The 19751-nt window shown below is 38.5% G+C and overlaps 1 protein-coding gene across 1 annotated transcript in view; it reads left to right on the top strand.

The window, feature by feature from the left end:
• LOC131942144 (proteoglycan 4-like) overlaps positions 1-6607 on the top strand; it is a 9674-nt gene extending 3067 nt beyond the window's left edge. Inside the window, exons 2-5 of the mRNA XM_059301866.1 lie at positions 1043-1135; positions 1437-1688; positions 2193-5008; positions 5459-6607. Coding sequence (XP_059157849.1) covers positions 1646-1688; positions 2193-5008; positions 5459-6607 — 4008 coding nt within the window. The 5' untranslated portion in view covers positions 1043-1135; positions 1437-1645. The remainder of the gene's footprint in view (positions 1-1042; positions 1136-1436; positions 1689-2192; positions 5009-5458) is intronic.
• The last annotated feature ends 13144 nt before the right edge of the window (positions 6608-19751 follow it).

The following is a 19751-nucleotide window of genomic DNA, read 5'->3' as shown; positions in this document are numbered from 1 at the left end:
ATAGTAATAATAATAATAATAATAATAATAGTAATAATAATAATAATAATAATTCTTATTATTAAAATTATTATTATTATTAATATTATTATTATTATTATTATTATTATTATTATTATTATTATTATTATCATCATTATTATTATTTTCATTATTGTTACCATTGTCCAAACAATTTTTATACATCTGCATTTTCATCACTTTATTAAATGAAAGGATACATTTTACCTCTTTAAAAAGCATACTCTTATGAAAGCAAAAAAGCTGTTATTACGATTACTTATATTTTATATATTTTATTGCGATAACACTGGCCAATGTTTCAAGTAATTTTTAAAAATATTTTTGTATTATTAAAAGAGTGTTTTAATTTTAATAATGACAATTAATATTAATTTAATTTAAAAAATACTCTTTATTATTTATATACTTATATTATTTATATATGGGTAGGCGGTTTTAAAATATCCAGCTACCTCTATGATAGACTATTTGACATTAACATTGAAGTTATTTAAAGCAAGTTGAGCTTATAACATCTCAACCTATCAAGTATCAGAGAAAGCACCAGACCATTGGGCAGTCACTGGCCTAAAATTTGACCGCAGAATAAAAAGATAAAATGCGCACGGCCAAACTGGCGGCGACGGATGGCGAAGATGTGCGAAAATTTGGCACAATTTTTCGTCCGGACAGAATCATAGCTTTATGACGATCCTGAGGCGGTGTTTGCCCGAGGATTTGAGGACAAATCTTTAGGTGAGGGGCCCCAGTGTTGTTTCGTGTGCTTGGGAGGGTGGGGGGGGGGGAGGGGGGGAGGGGAAGGGGGAGGCAAGATATGGAGAAGGCAGGGTCATATTCAGATTTGTTGAACTAATACGTTTCGTTTTCAGTAGAATAGTCTCCCTTTTTAAGGGGCAGTAACCAGTTTTCGATATCTTAAAATACAACTTTAACCTTAAACCGTCTTAATATCACGAAAAAACAAACAAACAACCATATTCTGTCTGACCAACAGTTGTTTGTTTACATTAATTTACAGATAAAGTGTGCTCGGCGTCATCAGCTAATTAATCAACGACGACATTTCTTGGAATGCTGATTTCGATTTAAAAAAATGATTTTCTAATATTAGGTAAGTTTTTTAATACAACTTTTACTTTTTTGAATTTTATACGAAAGCTCGACTGTGTTACAATAATTGAAAACAGATGTAAAGATATTGGTAGTAATTTTAAAAAAAAAATATTTTCATTAATGTCAACGCCAATCCTATCTCAAGTCCAAACTTTAACCGTAACCTGAGCCCTGCCCAACATCTGCATACTGTCATTTTAGAACCCCTAATCTTTGCTCTGTTTGATGTATGGGAGTTGTATTCATTTGTACATTTTTTTTTGATCAGGCACTAAACAAGTAATTACTCTTTACAACAGTAGGACATCAAGACCAGCCTCAGTTAAAACTTCGCTACGATAACATACATCAGTGAAAACTTCGCTACGATAACAAACAGCAGTGAAAACTTCGCCACCATAACCAACAGCAGTGAAAACTTCGCCAGAGAACCAGCAACAGTGAAAACTTAGCCACACTATCGAACCTCAGTTAAATACTTTACTGCACATATAACTACCTCACCACAATGATGGACAAACTTTACTTCATTTTTCTATTTGGAATAATATGTGAGTAGATATTTTTTTATATTTTAATATAATTTAGTATTCACATTTAACGGAAAAAAATAGTAATATACTTTTTTCATTTATAAAAAAAGAAATTATTAATCGTCTTTAGAAGTTAAATAATTTATTCCATTATATTGTTGAATGACCAAAATGTTCAGTTAAAAAGTATTAGGATGACAAGGGAAACTACCCATGTATTTGCAACTTTAAAAAATTTAACTAGTAGCTTCCCTTTTCAGTGTTTTAATAAAACATAAAATTTTAAACCTAACTAAAACTTTGTAATTCACACAGAGAAACAGGAATCACTTCTCTTGTTATACTTTTATAAAAACGTATTTAAAATATAAATCCTTTTATTTTACTATGCGCTTTAGAATCTTTATTTATTATATTAGAATTCCTTACAACCAATACATATAAAATGTTCTTCAACACGTAAACATGTCTAATGACTGCACATTTTCATTTTTTAATAGTTCATTTCGTTTATTGTCGCAGATGTGACGTTCACATGGGCCGCAAGATCAAAACCGAAAATTCTAAGTCTAGAAAAATCAAAAACATCACCTGACATGACGTTAGATAAAAACATAATCAACCAGAGCCTTGTTCCTGGGCTAGAGCCGAATATGGCTACGGTTATAGTGCAGCAATCGTTGAGAGCAACTGGGAAACGACATCTACTTTCGGTTTCACGACACAGGCGGTCAGAGGATGAGATTTATCCCGACGAACCGCCCGAACCCTCCGATCCAATTGATCCTGACGAGCCTGATTCAGAGGAGCAGGTGACGACACTGGCAACATCTTTGGTACCACAATCCCTTATTGAGCCTACAACAACACCACTTAACCAAGCCACAACAACACATGAACCTGCTACAACATCAATTGAACCTGATACAACAACAGTTGAAGCTGCTACAACATCAACTGAACGTGTTACAACATTTGAACCTGCTACAACACCACTTGAACCTACTACAACACCACTTGAACCTGCACCAACAACCGTTGAACCTGCTACAACAACAGCTGAACCTGCTCCAACACCACCTGAACCTGATACACCAACGTTTGAACCTGCTACAACAACACTTGAACCTACTACAACACCAATTGAACCTGCTACAACACCAGTTGAACCTGGGACAACACCATTTGATCCTGCTACAACACTACTTGAACCTGTTACAACAGCTGAACCTGTTACAACAGCTGAACCTGCTACAACAGCTGAACCTGCTACAACAACACATGAACCTGCTACAACAGCTGAACCTGCTTCTACAACACTTGAACCTGCTACAACAACACTTGAACCTGCTACAACAACACATGAACCTGATACAACAACACTTGAACCTGCTACAACAACACTTGAACCTGCTACAACAACACATGAACCTGATACAACAACACTTGAACCTGCTACAACAACACATGAACCTGATACAACAACACTTGAACCTGTTACAACAACATTTGAACCTGCTCCAACAACATTTGAACCTGCTACAACAGTTGAACCTGATACAACAACACTTGAACCTGCTACAACAACACTTGAACCTGTTACAACAACATACGAACCTGCTACAACAACACTTGAACATGCTACAACAACACTTGAACCTGCTACAACTACACATGAACCTGATACAACAACACATGAACCTGCTCCAACAACATTTGAACCTGCTCCAACAACATTTGAACCTGCTACAACAGTTGAACCTGATACAACAACACTTGAACCTGTTACAACAACACTTAAACCTGCTACAACAGCTGAACCTGCTACAACAACACATGAACATGCTACAACAACATTTGAACCTGCTACAACAGCTGAACCTGCTTCTACAACACTTGAACCTGCTACAACAACACTTGAACCTGCTACAACAACACATGAACCTGATACAACAACACTTGAAACTGCTCCAATAACACATGAACCTGCTACAACAACAGTTAAACCTGATACAACAACAGTTGAACCTGCTACAACAACAGTTGAACCTGCTACAACAACATTTGAACCTGCTACAACAGTTGAACCTGCTACAACAACATTTGAACCTGCTACAACAACACTTGAACCTGCTACAACAGTTGAACCTGATACAACAACACTTGAACCTGCTACAACACCAGTTGAACCTGCTACAACAACACTTGAACCTGCTCCAACAACACATGAACCTGCTACAACAACAGTTGAACCTGATACAACAACAGTTGAACCTGCTACAACACTTGAACCTGCTACAACAACACTTGAACCTGCTACAACAACAGTTGAACCTGCTACAACAGTTGAACCTGCTACAACAACACTTGAACCTGCTACAACAACACTTGAACCTGCTACAACAACACTTGAACCTGCTACAACAACACTTGAACCTGTTACAACAACACACGAACCTGCTACAACAACACTTGAACCTGTTACAACAACACACGAACCTGCTACAACAACACTTGAACCTGATACAACAACAGCTGAACCTGTTACAACACCATTTGAACCTGCTACAACACCATTTGAACCTGCTACAACACCACTTGAACATACTATAACAACAGTTGAGTCTGATATAACAACAGTTGAACCTGTTACAACAACACATGAGCCTGCTACAACAACACTTGAACCTGTTACAACAACACACGAACATGCTACAACAATAGGTGAACTTGCTACAACAACACATGAACCTGATACAACAACACATGAACCTGCTCTAACAACAGTTGAACCTGCTCTAACAACAGCTGAACTTGATACATCACCTCATGAACCTGCTACAACACCAACTGACTCTGCTACAACAACACTTGAACCTGCTACAACAACACATGAGCCTGCTACAACACCACTTGAACCTGCTACAACAACACTTGAACCTGCTACAACAACACTTGAACCTTCTACAACAACAGCTGAACCTGCTACAACAGTTGAACCTGCTACAACATTTGAACCTGCTACAACAGTTGAACCTGCTACAACACATGAACCTGCTACAACAACACTTGAACCTGCTACAACAACACATGAACCTGTTACAACACCACTTGAACCTGCTACAACAACACTTGAACCTGCTACAACACCACTTGAACCTGCTACAACAACACTTGAACCTGCCGCAACAACAGCTGAACCTGCTACAACAGTTGAACCTGCTACAACAGTTGAACCTGCTACAACAGTTGAACCTGCTACAACAACAGTTGAACCTGCTACAACACATGAACATGCTACAACAACACATGAACCTGCTCTAACACCGCTTGAGACGGCACCCACAACTGAATTAACATCACACAATTCAACTGAGCTAACCACGTCCATCGCTCAAACATCACAATTGTCACAAACATCCCAATCACCCCAATCACAAACACATCAAACACCACAAACATCATTAACATCCCAAACACCACAAACATATGAGCTACCACAATCATCACAAGCATCACGACTAACAACAGTACTGAACAAAACTATTCTCACACAAACAACATCTCAATGGACTTCAAATATTACAACTACCACACCTTTTGCTGAACAACCTGACAACTTTACAACACATCACTCAACCCTAGTTACTAACGAATCAACTTTACAACCACTAACTACTACATCATCAACACATCTTACAACACGAATCTCGTCCGATTCAACTTTTTCATCATCTACAACAACACAAGAGATAAGTAACTCAACCCTCGTTAATCCCACTAATCAGAGTTCGAATCTACCACAAGAAATGCTAATCACACTCCATCTTCAATCCGACTGCTCCGCCGTGTCGCCCTACGCCGAGGACCTGCGACTCAAAGTCTTCTCGCTGCTCGCTCAGCTTATCCAAAACGGAAGTGACGTCACCATCGGGAAACTCCACTGCGATACCAACACGATTTCGGTCAACTTCCGGAACGTGGATCGGTCCCACGTGATCGCGGGACTGGATAAACTGTTTTCCAGGCACGTTCACGTCCACGTGGGCAAGAAACTGATCGTTAACGTGACCGGATATGAAGAGATCACGCCGGAGACGTCGAAAAGAAAACCTTCAAGTCTTGGTGTATCCGACGTCGTCGTGATCTCAACCGCTGCCTTGCTTTGCGTCGCTGTTTTAGCGTTTGCCGTTTTTATTTATATAAAAAGATACTACTTAAGAAAAGTCCGGAATCTGAGACTTGATCCGAGTACCGGAATGAACACGTATTTATCCGTGTATACTAACCCCGGTATGATGGAGGAAAGTTCTTTGGATATCTCATTCCCGATTGATCCGGAGTACTCGAAGAACTCGGGAAAGAACGGAGTCGAAACTTCGTTTTCAAAGCCGTCGAGTTGTGGGTTGAAGCTCGGGAGAGATATTCACGAGAAGGGGACCAACACGGAAAAGGTGAGTCACAGAAAGCGAACAATGCGGGAGGAGAAGCAGAAGACGCGAAACGGCGGGAAACAAAAAGAGGTGCGAACGAGAAGGACATCGAAATACGGGCTGATGATTGGCCTGCTGGGGTACACAAAGAAGGAACAGACGACTTACGAGGCGGCAGGCGACAGCAACGACGAAGACAACGCCTACGCGATGCCCAGTAAGATATTGATGGCGCAGGGAAAGCATTTGTCGAGGTTGCGATCTGAAGATGAGAAATCAAATTCTCCTAAAACAAAGAACAGGCGCGCGAAAAATGAAAGGGAAACAACCAAGGCTGATAAATCACACGGGAAATTTGATGCGGCGAAAAATGGCGAAGATAATACAAGGCTGTCGTCTGATTTCGATAGAGATCGCAAGCTGCGGGGGATAACCCATCTGACCTTTGAACCTGAAGATGAAACGAATGCTACCAGCAAATCAACGCAAAGCTTACACATTTAATGTTTCTAGGCAATCTCATTTATCGGCCTAGGACGGGATGGTGTGGTCAGCTCCTCTAACATCGGCCTAGGACGGGATGGTGTGGTCAGCTCTTCTAACATCGGCCTAGGACGGGATGGTGTGGTCACCTCCTCTAACATCGGCCTAGGACGGGATGGTGTGGTCAGCTCCTCTAACATCGGCCTAGGACGGGATGGTGTGGTCAGCTCTTCTAACATCGGCCTAGGACGGGATGGTGTGGTCAGCTCCTCTAACATCGGCCTAGGACGGGATGGTGTGGTCAGCTCCTCTTACATCGGCCTATGACGGGATGGTGTGGTCAGCTCCTCTAACATCGGCCTATGACGGGATGGTGTGGTCAGTTCCTCTTACATCGGCCTATGACGGGATGGTGTGGTCAGCTCCTCTTACATCGGCCTAAGACGGGATGGTGGGGTGAACTCTATGCCTTAGGACATTAGGTATATATAAATTCCTGTCAACATGTTGGATTATTTTATAAAGAAGACTGCACAACTTTGTTGCTCATGTATTCGATAATTCATGTACTAATTAACCTTTTTGTATATATTCATATATTTTTAATGTTATTGCTGTTTTGCATTAGATGTTTGCTCTATTTTGTACGTGTAAATATATTTTTTATTTGAAGTGTGCGAGAAATCATGTTATTTCTTACTGTATTTTCTTCATGCTTGTATTCGCATGTGTATAAATATTTAGTTTTAAATGTATGCGCGAAATCATATGTTATTACTGTTTTGTATATTCTTTATGCTCGCATTCGTATATGTATTGTTTTGTATTTTCTGTATCCGTATTGTCCATTAAGTGTAAACTTCTATCGTGTAATGTGTATGCTCCAGTGTTACGTGTGGTGCTTGTCAATTATTTCAGGTTTTTCCAAACATATAACATACAGCAACACGCATGTATGTTACAAAATCATTTAAATATGAAGAGGTTTCATTACTTAAGATTTACTTCAAGATAACAATCAAATAAAAAACGGAAAACCAGAACTTGTTATGCAATGGTTGTTGTAGATATTTTTGTTTGTCCTTTCTATAGCTTTATATTTAAGAATTAAATACGTTTTATTTATTGACGGCTGAGGGGATTTAAAATAGGTGCGTTTCGTCTAACCCCAGACAACACAAGTACTTAATCCTAGAAATACATCATCTTTAGGTGTATGTGTACGTGTGTTTGTGTGTGTATGTGCGTTAGTGTATGTGTGTGTTAGTGTTAGTGTTAGTGTGAGTTTGTGTGCGTTTGTGTTTGTAGAACACTGTCATTCAAGTGAAAGTCAATAAGACTGTCGACTTGATAGCTCATACTTTTATCATTTTATGTTAACATTCGGCACGTGACTTTGGTCTTTGTTTGAATTAACACTGTATGATGTACCTTAAGCATCATTGTAAAATACATTCTATTGGTTGGAGATACATTAAAATTGTTCGCACTTTACCTGCTCACGTTAACTTAATTTATTTTTAATTAAAAGCAGGGATTATTAAAAAAAAATAATTTTGAAAAGTTGAAGTATTTTTTAAAGATATCTTTGTCTTAATATATTTGATGAACATCTATTTTTAGTTTTATTGAGTAATTCAATTTCAAATCACTGTGAGAGTAGTTATCAAAATTCGATGTTTTGTTGTGTATTACGTTTTTTTTTTAAACAGTAGGATTTGGAAACTGGATTAGTGTTTCTTTCAGACTATTTTCTCCGAACTAAAATTTCCGGGGGTGGGTGGGGAGTTGCGGGCGGTCGACTTTACCCCCCCCAATCTCCACCCCCCCCCCCCCCAGAGATTCCTGGAAGAAACTCTGTACTGGATCAGTTAAAGTTGTAGCTTTCCAAAATTCTTAATAAAAGATGAACTTTGGCACATCTTCAAGAACACTAACACTAACAACAATAAGACTGACACTGATAATAAAAACGATAACACTGACACTAACACTAACAACAACAACAATAACACTGACACTAACACTAACAACAATAACACTGACACTAACTTTAACACTAACAACAATAACACTGACACTAACACTAACAACAACAACAATAACACTGACACTAACAACAACAACAATAACACTGACACTAACACTAACAACAACAACAATAACACTGACACTAACACTAACAACAACAACAATAACACTGACACTAACACTAACAACAACAACAATAACACTGACACTAACAACAACAACAATAACACTGACACTAACACTAACAACAACAACAATAACACTGACACTAACACTAACAACAACAACAATAACACTGACACTAACAACAACAACAATAACACTGACACTAACACTAACAACAACAACAATAACACTGACACTAACACTAACAACAATAACACTGACACTAACACTAACAACAACAACAATAACACTGACACTAACACTAACAACAACAACAATAACACTGACACTAACACTAACAACAACAACAATAACACTGACACTAACACTAACAACAATAACACTGACACTAACACTAACAACAACAACAATAACACTGACACTAACACTAACAACAACAACAATAACACTGACACTAACAACAACAACAATAACACTGACACTAACACTAACAACAATAACACTGACACTAACACTAACAACAATAACACTGACACTAACACTAACAACAACAACAATAACACTGACACTAACAACAACAACAATAACACTGACACTAACACTAACAACAATAACACTGACACTAACACTAACAACAATAACACTGACACTAACACTAACAACAACAACAATAACACTGACACTAACAACAACAACAATAACACTGACACTAACACTAACAACAATAACACTGACACTAACACTAACAACAACAACAATAACACTGACACTAACACTAACAACAACAACAATAACACTGACACTAACACTAACAACAATAACACTGACACTAACACTAACAACAACAACAATAACACTGACACTAACACTAACAACAACAACAATAACACTGACACTAACAACAACAACAATAACACTGACACTAACACTAACAACAATAACACTGACACTAACACTAACAACAATAACACTGACACTAACACTAACAACAACAACAATAACACTGACACTAACAACAACAACAATAACACTGACACTAACACTAACAACAATAACACTGACACTAACACTAACAACAATAACACTGACACTAACACTAACAACAACAACAATAACACTGACACTAACAACAACAACAATAACACTGACACTAACACTAACAACAATAACACTGACACTAACACTAACAACAACAACAATAACACTGACACTAACACTAACAACAACAACAATAACACTGACACTAACACTAACAACAACAACAATAACACTGACACTAACAACAACAACAATAACACTGACACTAACACTAACAACAATAACACTGACACTAACACTAACAACAACAACAATAACACTGACACTAACACTAACAACAACAACAATAACACTGACACTAACACTAACAACAACAACAATAACACTGACACTAACACTAACAACAACAACACTGACACTAACTCTAATACTCAGCCTCACTCTGAGTTAAATCGTAATATACACATTTATTTTAACTAAATTAGACGATAATTATGCATTTATATGTCGAGAGACGGTAACATTATCTAAGTGATGCACAAAACAGTGAAGGTATAACAAAAACTTACTCAAAGTTCGAGTAGCAGGGCATGTGTTTGCTGCCCCGTATGTACATAATGGCCCCGAATATAGCCAACGTTTTGTCGTCTACGTACTAGTGACCCCATACATAAATGTGACCCCGTGTCTAGTGGCCCAGTAACATTACAGATACTCTGCCCTTGCTCTGCTGGTTTAAGCGACGGGCAGAGCTTGTTATAGCCATGGTGAGGGGAGGGGCTGGTTGGTGGGGGGGGGGGGGGCTGTGGAGAAATGAGCATGTGACTGGCGGGTACAGAATAAATGACGTCATATAACACGCGAGAGATTCAGAGTTTCTTCCAGGCATCTCTTCGGGGGGGGGGGGGGGCAAAGCTCCCCCCGAAAAAAATTTACCGCCCCCCCCCCCCCCGAACGAAATGAAATTTATATAATTTATATAGAAAATATATACTTTTAACAGTGTCCGCCCCCCCCCCCCCCCCCCCCCGAAGAAAGTTTACCGCCCCCTCGAAAATTTCAAGTGCCCCCCCCCCCCCCGGAGAAAAAGTCTGGAAGAAACACTGGAGAGATTGTAAGTACTCCTCATGAGAGATATAAAAAAATGTATTGTAAAGAAGAGTCAACACGTTTCGTACAAATTTAATTTTAAAAAGACCTGAGTCAAGTTTTGACCCTTGTTTATAATAATTTATTTCCCGTTCGTGCCCAAGACACATGGGGAAGAGGAAGTAGAGTTTATCTGTTTTAGAGACCTCAGCAATTGAAGGGATAGTGTGGTCAGCAACGTGTATTTTGTGTGCGCGCTGTTCTATAAGTCTTATACAAGGATATATGTATGCTACAAAAGGACTACGTGGCAGGTTCAAAACTACTGCGCGGCCGCGCAACCGCGCAGCGTAGAGGGAACACTGTTGGTCAGGTAGGAACCCATCAGAGCTGGGTAGACTCAAAGACGTTCCACTGATTTGAACTCGGGTTAGCAGTCTAGCTATCTACTGCATGGCCACGCCGCCCGATACTTTAAATAAACACTCATAAATATCTTTGTCGAAACAATTTTGTTATCAGTATTGGAAAGGAAAATAGATGCACACAAATAAACCAATTACTCATGTAGCCAAATTTACTTCCAAGGAAAGGAAGCCAAATTTCGAAAGCTTTAATAAAATGTGTGTGAGTTACTTCCCATTTCATAATATCAATACAAACAAGGAGACATTACTTTAAAAATTTTAAAATAGCAAGAAATGCGTAAGGCACAAGTTATAATGGCAAGCATAAATTTTTTTTTATATCTACAAAATATAAGTATAAAAATTTGTATATGACACTTTTTTATATTTTGTTTGTTACTAGTGTCCTATTTATTATTTGATTCTAGTTATAATTTATAACTATTAGCTATATTGAATATGCAATCTGTTAAGATAAAAATAATTATTACTCATTTTAATGGAATGGCCTATTTCATGCAGTAACTAGCCTTCGTTGCCTATTACACGTGAATTTAAGACCCATATTTTTTTAAAATGTTATTTTCTGTTTGAGAATAATTTATAAAACGAGGCGACCCGCAGCGTATCATACGCCGCTATTTAGTTCTTTTATTTTCTACTTTTCAGTAATTCATAATTTGTGATTCGACAGTACCAATGCTGCCACTGAAAATATTTGCTTTAAAACACTAACCCCCCCCCCCTTTCCCCTAACCCCGACCCTACACCCCCCCCCCCCCCCCGTGAAAGCAACCTCCTCTTAGTTATTTCTTAGTTACCTCTGGTAAGTTTAAAATCGAACTAAATTATCTGCCCGTAATAGAAACCCGGCTCTACGGCTCTACGATTTGTAAACATTTAGCTTTGTAAACATTTAGCGTGACCACAACTCACCAGACAATGTGGGGGTGGGGTGGTGGTGGTAGTGATAGTGATAGAGAGAAAGAGAGGGGACTGCAAGGAGGCGCTTGCAGCTTGTTTTCTAACGGCTCCCAGAAGAGAATTATATATATAGATAGATATTTATTGCTCTAAACGAATGTGTACTACACGTTGAACAATAATAGTGACACATTTAAATTCTGACACATTTAAAATAACATAGTCTACCAATACCTATTAGAAAAATTAAAACCAAATTAAATATATTATTAGTCAACACAACAACATATTAAATGCACACACTGATTAAGAGACTTAAATGATTCCATTAAAACCCGGCTGTTATTTTTTAAAAAGTAATTTTCATTAGTTTGACATAGAAAACTGTATTCATTTCATAGAGTACGTCTCGATTTATAGAATCTCGATCTAATTATAATTTGAATGAAATAGTTAATTTCTTCATATTCTAAAATTGGTAGATGACGTCATTAGTGTTGTGTTCTTTCCGTAGTTTAAAAATCTAGCATTTGACGTCATCGTTTATTGCGTTCTTGTCACAACCATAAACACTTTTCCGGTTACTTAATTAAAAATGTGTTTCTACGTTCGACTATTCGAATATTAATTTATTTATATTTTCTTGGTTTAAATAACATTTAGTTTATACATTTAAAATATCCACCATATAATTTTCAAGATAAGTGCGTATCTTTAAATTCTCCAAATCAGAGGCGTAGCCGGGGGGGGGGGGTGACACCATTTAGGGGGGGGGGTGACACCAAGGCAAAAAATAGCAAAATATATAGAGAAAAATGATAATTCCACTTAATTAAGTGATTAATTCGAGTATTAAATAGTGTTTTAAGAGGTGCAAATCAAACGTTTGAGGGGGGGGTGCAAATCGCAAGTTTGTGGGGGGGGGGGGGGGAGTGCAATTGAAAATTGAAAGTTTGTTCCCGGGAAGGGTCGCTACGCCTCTGGGGTGGGTGACACCATTAAGTGCCGCACCGGGTGACACCCGACTTTGCTACGCCACTGCTCCGTGTATTTCTGTGAAGATAATGATCTCTTAGGCTCGGGACATGCCGACAATGATAGAGAGACGTGCGCACATGGGCATTTATATGTTAGGATTCGTTTTAGATGAGCTACTTTTGTACCAGTAGCAAGTCCACAATAAGTGGACGACTGATCTGCTACATTAGCAGAGTCTACTTACCACGTTGCTTATTCCAACTGTAAAGGTGCGTAAGGAATTGAGAATACGTGTTTTAATAGATCAAAGGGCTGCATCTCTTCTCAACCAACTCATATCTTATATAGGACTCTTGTTACAGCAAAAAATATTACGCTAAAACTGAAAACTCTGCATAATAATTTACACGAGTCTACAAAAAAAACTATATAGACTGCTAAGTTTTATTAAGGGACGATGTGGCCTAGGGGTAGAGCGCTAGCCTGCTAACCCGAGACTATATATATATATATATATATATATATATATATATATATATATATATATATATATATATATATATATATATTGGAACAGGGCATCACCCCCCGTCAATTATCCCCCGGATATCCTCCCCCCCCCCCGACATTACCCCCCGGAGTAATTACCCCTGTCAATTTAACTCCCTGTCAATCACACCCCCCCCCCCGCCCAGTAGGACATTACCCCCCCCCCCACCCCCGAACAGGGTTAGGGTTAGAGTTAGAGTTAGAGTTAGAGTTAGGGTTAGGGCTAGGGCTAGGGCTAGGGCTAGGGCTAGGGCTAGGGCTAGGGCTAGGGCTAGGGCTAGGGCTAGGGCTAGGGCTAGGGCTAGGGCTAGGGCTAGGGCTAGGGCTAGGGCTAGGGCTAGGGCTAGGGCTAGGGCTAGGGCTAGGGCTAGGGCTAGGGCTAGGGCTAGGGCTAGGGCTAGGGCTAGGGCTAGGGCTAGGGCTAGGGCTAGGGCTAGGGCTAGATTCAGGTTCAGGTTCAGGTTCAGGTTCAGGTTCAGGTTCAGGTTCAGGTTCAGGTTCAGGTTCAGGTTCAGGTTCAGGTTCAGGTTCAGGTTCAGGTTCAGGTTCAGGTTCAGGTTCAGGTTCAGGTTCAGGTTCAGGTTCAGGTTCAGGTTCAGGTTCAGGTTCAGGTTCAGGTTCAGGTTCAGGTTCAGGTTCAGGTTCAGGTTCAGGTTCAGGTTCAGGTTCAGGTTCAGGTTCAGGTTCAGGTTCAGGTTCAGGTTCAGGTTCAGGTTCAGGTTCAGGTTCAGGTTCAGGTTTCGTTTTCGGTTTAAGGTTAGGGTTAGGGTTAGGGCTATCGATATAGCTATGGCTTGGGTTAGGGTTGGGGTTAGAGTTAGGCTTAAACCAATGTCTAGCGTTGGTTTTGGTTTTGTGTTAAGTTTTTGGCTGAGGTGGATGCAGATATTTAGCGCCCTAGGCAAAACTTATTAAAACGCCCCCTTTCACACAATATAATTACTAAAACATATGTATGAGAAAACAATTAATTAAAAGTGACATATTAATTTATTATCAGTTGCATACACGTTTTAAGCTTGACTGTCTTTAGTTATAATTGTAAAATGTCTATATTGTGTGATTATATAACGATTTTTTGGTTTATGAAAAAAAATATGTTATCTATATATATAATTCTCTTCTGGGAGCCGCTAGAAAACAAGCTGCAAACGCGCCTAGAAAACAAGCTGTAAACGCGCTCCCTACCTCCCCACCCCTACATGGTTTTAGTGAGCTGTGTTCACTCTAAATGTTCACAAGCAGAGCCAACGATTTTAAACGTAGGGGGGGGGGGGGAGGAAAAAGGGGGGGGGGGGGGGGTTATGGTCCTTAACGAGCTACTTATAGTGTTTTTTAGAAATATTTTCAGTGGCAACGTTGGTACTGTCGAATTCACAAATTTTGAATTACTGAAAAGTAGAAAAAACAACAACTAAATAGCGGCGTATGTTATGCCGCGGGCCGGCTCGTAAGTTATAAATAAGATATATTCCAGCCTAAAATTGTTATATATGAATCCTTTAGGAGATGGTGAAAAATATGAAAAGACAACTAATTAGATGTTTAATTTATGTCTACTAACATTAAGTATTGCAATCTATAACGGCTACTGATGTATTTGTCTTTCAACTTGATAATGCTAAAAAAAAAATTTACCAAACTATTTTGTTTAGATCTTAAGCTCTATATAATTTTTACAATAGCAAATAATAACTTTAAGTTGTATTTATGTGTAAGCGGTCAACCAAAGGTGCAGGAATTTGAAACAAATGTAAAGTTAAGCAACGAATTATCTCCCATTTGGAAACCCAAAAACAAAATTTTTTTCAAGGGAATTAACTTCCACAAGAATAGCTAAATTAACCAAGTGTAACAAAGACATGATTTTAAAACACAACACAACGCTCTAAATTTCATTACGTAATTATTATATCAAACTATGTATATTGGCTATGTAACTTTGTGAAAAAATATATTATACTTATTGAATACTTCACTGTATGTTTCGTTTGAAAGTCTAAAACCGGTAGCTTTATTACAACATACTTCCATTCTATTACGATGACATTCATATAATATTATTCCACGGGAGGTAACACAATATCAAATTTTTGGATCCCCAAAATAAAGGGACGTTTTTCTAAAAATCAAACATGGGTAACTGTTTTAAACATTTCCAGAATTGTGCTTAACTATAAAAAAAATTATAATTTGAAAAAAAAAAGTTTAAGGTTAGTTATAAATTACATACTATTTAATATTATATATTAATACTTTAAGAGTGGTAATATAGACAAAAAAAAACTAAAGATTTTTCAACTAGAGAACGCCTACCTTTCTTTGTAGTGTGTTCCGTACTGAAATGAAATCATTTAACTTACGATAAACTCGACTACTCGATATACTCTACTACATTCACAACACATATCAAACTTCGATACCTAAACATAACTAGACTCGATTCTCCACAACTCGCTTAACTTCACCAAGCTTTACAAACGGTACTCCCAATCAACAACGATTTCACTGGACCTGCTACTGCACTTTAACAGTCAATATAATTCGATACCTTGATACCACAAGAATCAATACTCCCAAACTCCAGAACTACGATACTTCATCACCAGCATTATCATTTCTCTATTACCAATCAGATTCCACTAGACCTTCAACTACAAAACAGCCGAATAAAAATTATGACACTTTAACACTTCGATACTTTATACCTACGAAACCATATCAGCGAACGCCTTCCGCCGTTACTCCCAAATCTAAACGATTCATCAAAACTTACCAAACAAGTGACAATACTTTGAACACCCCGTCATTACAAAACTCTATAGGCCTACACCAGGACAGATTTCTAATTCAAAGTCAGAGAAAACGAGACTTACAAGCCCTATTAATATTAGATAACCGTTTGAAATGTTCGAAATTTAAAAACGAACTTATTTAATCGTTTTCTACATCAATTATATGACACTAAATTAAAAAGGCAATGTGACTGGTAAAAAGCGCCCCGAACTTTCCAAATTAGGGATGTGGGGTTCATTTACCATCGCGAATCAATATATGCCTATATAGACCTAATTTTGGGGTGGGGGTGCAAAATTAATAGTTCGTCCTGGATTCTTCCAATAGATCTCTACTCTTTTGTAAAAGTTATTAATTATTAGGTACTTTTTAATAATAGCGATTAAACATTTTGCGCCCCCCCCCCCTAGGGATGGCGCCCTAGACGACCGCCTAGTTCGATTTATAGGTAGCGCCAGCCCTGAGTGGATGCTTAGGTTTTGGTCTTTGTCTTAAGGTTAGGATTAGGGGGGGGGAGTAATTGATAGGGGTAATTGACAGGGGGGTAATTGCCCCGGGGGGTAAATACTGTGGGGGGGGGGAAATGCCCGGGGGGGTTAATTTCCGAGGGGTGGTATTGTCCTGTAGCCATATATATATATATATATATATATATATATATATATATATATATATATATATATATATATATATATATATATATAACAACCACGCCACGGGATAGTGTATATGAACTCAGCTGCTTCAACCGGACTACCCCAACAACAAAAAAGGGTCGTAGACCTCACCCACCTCCCCCCCCCTCCCCTTTCCACTCACAAGACTCTACGACAAGCCCCAAAACATGAGCTTAGGGAGGTCTAAAGTCCCAGTCTGTTAGTCAACGAGAGTAAACTAATAAACTTAACAACCTTTAGTGCGTTGTTTGCATGAGCGGGTAACTCCTCACACATTACCACATCGCAAGTGTGATAACTGGCTAGGAGAAGGGAGAAGAAAAAAAATAATCACCAAAACAAAAGAAAATAGAAAATAGAAATCTCCCCCACCCACCCCTCTTGACCTACTTACGCTGGAAACGCACCTGCCGGCGAATCAAAACCTGCACGTGCTGATTGGTCGAGCGCGACAGAAGCGCGTGCCGAGCGCATTCAGCGAACGCGCTGGAAGGCGCTGATTACAAAAGAAGCCTATTTTTGGGTATTCACGAGGCAGAAGCTCGTCCCCACAAAGTTTAATAGGAGTCAGCGTTAGCCGAACTCGAGGGGGAAGGGGCAGACGGTGGAGTGAATTTTTTTTTTCTGCCCAAGGAAATTTTCCCGTGCATTCTGTTACAAATTCTGATAGTGTGTGTTGATATGTGTTGAGGCACTTTAGATTTACGCAATCCAGATATTAAGTGGTCCAATGTTTCCGTGTGGTTTTTCTGTAATATGTTAATTAAATAAAGGTGTTTATTAGTTGGTAAGTAGAATTAAGAAATAATCAAAATATAATTGGAAAAATGTGCACGCTATGATTAATACTATTGTTTTTTTTAATTAGACGTAGTATTAAAGAGCTATTAATTAACTATTTGATTTTTTTTAACCTTCAAAAAGTTTTTTTTTCCTGCTAAGGGAGATAATGCAAACTGTCTACGAGTTATTGCTATTTAATTTTTAAAATTCAAATTGTTATTTTTTTTATTATTTAAGGTTACTGATGAGGAATATATTCTAGTGAAACAAACAAATCAAATATTTTAAATAATATAATTTAACATTTTACCGAAGATTTATACACTATAAATTAATAATAGTAATGAAAATACAGTACAGTGATTTAGGCAAACTGAACATCATCAATTATTTCCCTTTTTAAACTGTTTACTGCCCTTTGATCAGCAAGAATTACAACTATACTAGATTTGATTGCTCTCTAAATTGGCAACTAAATTATATGAAGTTTTTTTTTATCTTACTTTGTCTATGAAAGTCAGATTTTTTTTGTGTTATAAAGAATACAGTTGTGGGGCAGCGTAATGGAATGCTGGCCCGAAAGTATCTAGTTCGAATCCCAGGATCGCGCCAGCAGAAAGACCCTGAGTTCATCCAGCTCTAATGGGTACCTGAGTCACATTAGGGAAAGTAAGGTTGGCTGGTCATATCGCTGACTACACGATCTCTGTGTATGTCTAGTCAACATAACCAGGTGGACTCTACTTCGCCTGTCAAATGGACCGTCAGGTTCGAAAGATGACCTTGCAAAGAAAACAGCTAACGCGTAAACAATATCTCGATGTCAATGCTAAAACAATTGGTTTTGTTTACTTTCTGTCTTATATTTATACTATAGCTCATTTAGCTCCAGTAAAAGGTTGAGGTAATCTTTGTTGTCAAAAGTATATGAATTTATTCTTATTTTCTTTTGTATTGTCAGAGTTGAGTCGGGGATTAAAGAAGAAAAAAAAAAAAATGCCTCGCGCGCTAATGGTGAAAAGACACCAGGTACCAGCTGTGGCCACTGAGAAAGGATCGGACTATGAAGTACTTCCAAGTTTCACATCAGCGATTAACGGACGTCAAATGTACGGCTATTCCGTCAACCGTGAATCTGTGGTCACGCATGGTCAAACCGGTAGTAGGTTGAGTGAGGATAAATACCTAACACAGGAAGTACCGCGGGGGTTGAGTGACGATATTCACAACAACAAAATGGAATCTAAGTTATTTTTAGATTCGGAGAATCCCGGTTGTAATGAGTTTAATCAAAGTGGTGTTTTAGACTTAGTTAATTACGGAAAACGTAAAATCACTTCTCCATTAAAAGAAAGACAAAATTTTTCAAATTATGTTTCCGGCGACTTTCAAGAAAATCGGGTGAAATCTGCTCTAAAACGCACCCCGAAAAAACAAGCGAAGGTCAGTTTAGACGTGGAGAACACACCTCCAAGATTGAAAGAACACAGATCTCGACACCTTGAGCAGAACTCGGACTATCGTCAGCAAGTCGTCAGACACACCGTTACGAAGCTACAGTTCACTGAGAAAAACTCCGGCTCTCTCGTGGGCTTATCGCAACGTAACGGGTTCAAACCCACCCCGTGTCGACACGGTCCTGTTACTGACACCAACGTGTTGAACCTGTCGAACAAGAACAGGAACTCTGCGGTTACACATTCAACCGGTATGGATTCGATCCCGGGTCCAAAGCGAGTTCAATTTCACCTCGACGCACCTCTTCCA

This window comes from Physella acuta, unplaced genomic scaffold (assembly GCF_028476545.2).
Source record: "Physella acuta isolate Inbredline_101_S28 unplaced genomic scaffold, ASM2847654v3 ptg000390l, whole genome shotgun sequence".
NCBI classification, from domain to species: domain Eukaryota; kingdom Metazoa; phylum Mollusca; class Gastropoda; family Physidae; genus Physella; species Physella acuta.
Note: the sequence above shows the minus strand (reverse complement) of the source record. Positions and strands in the feature narration are given on the sequence as shown.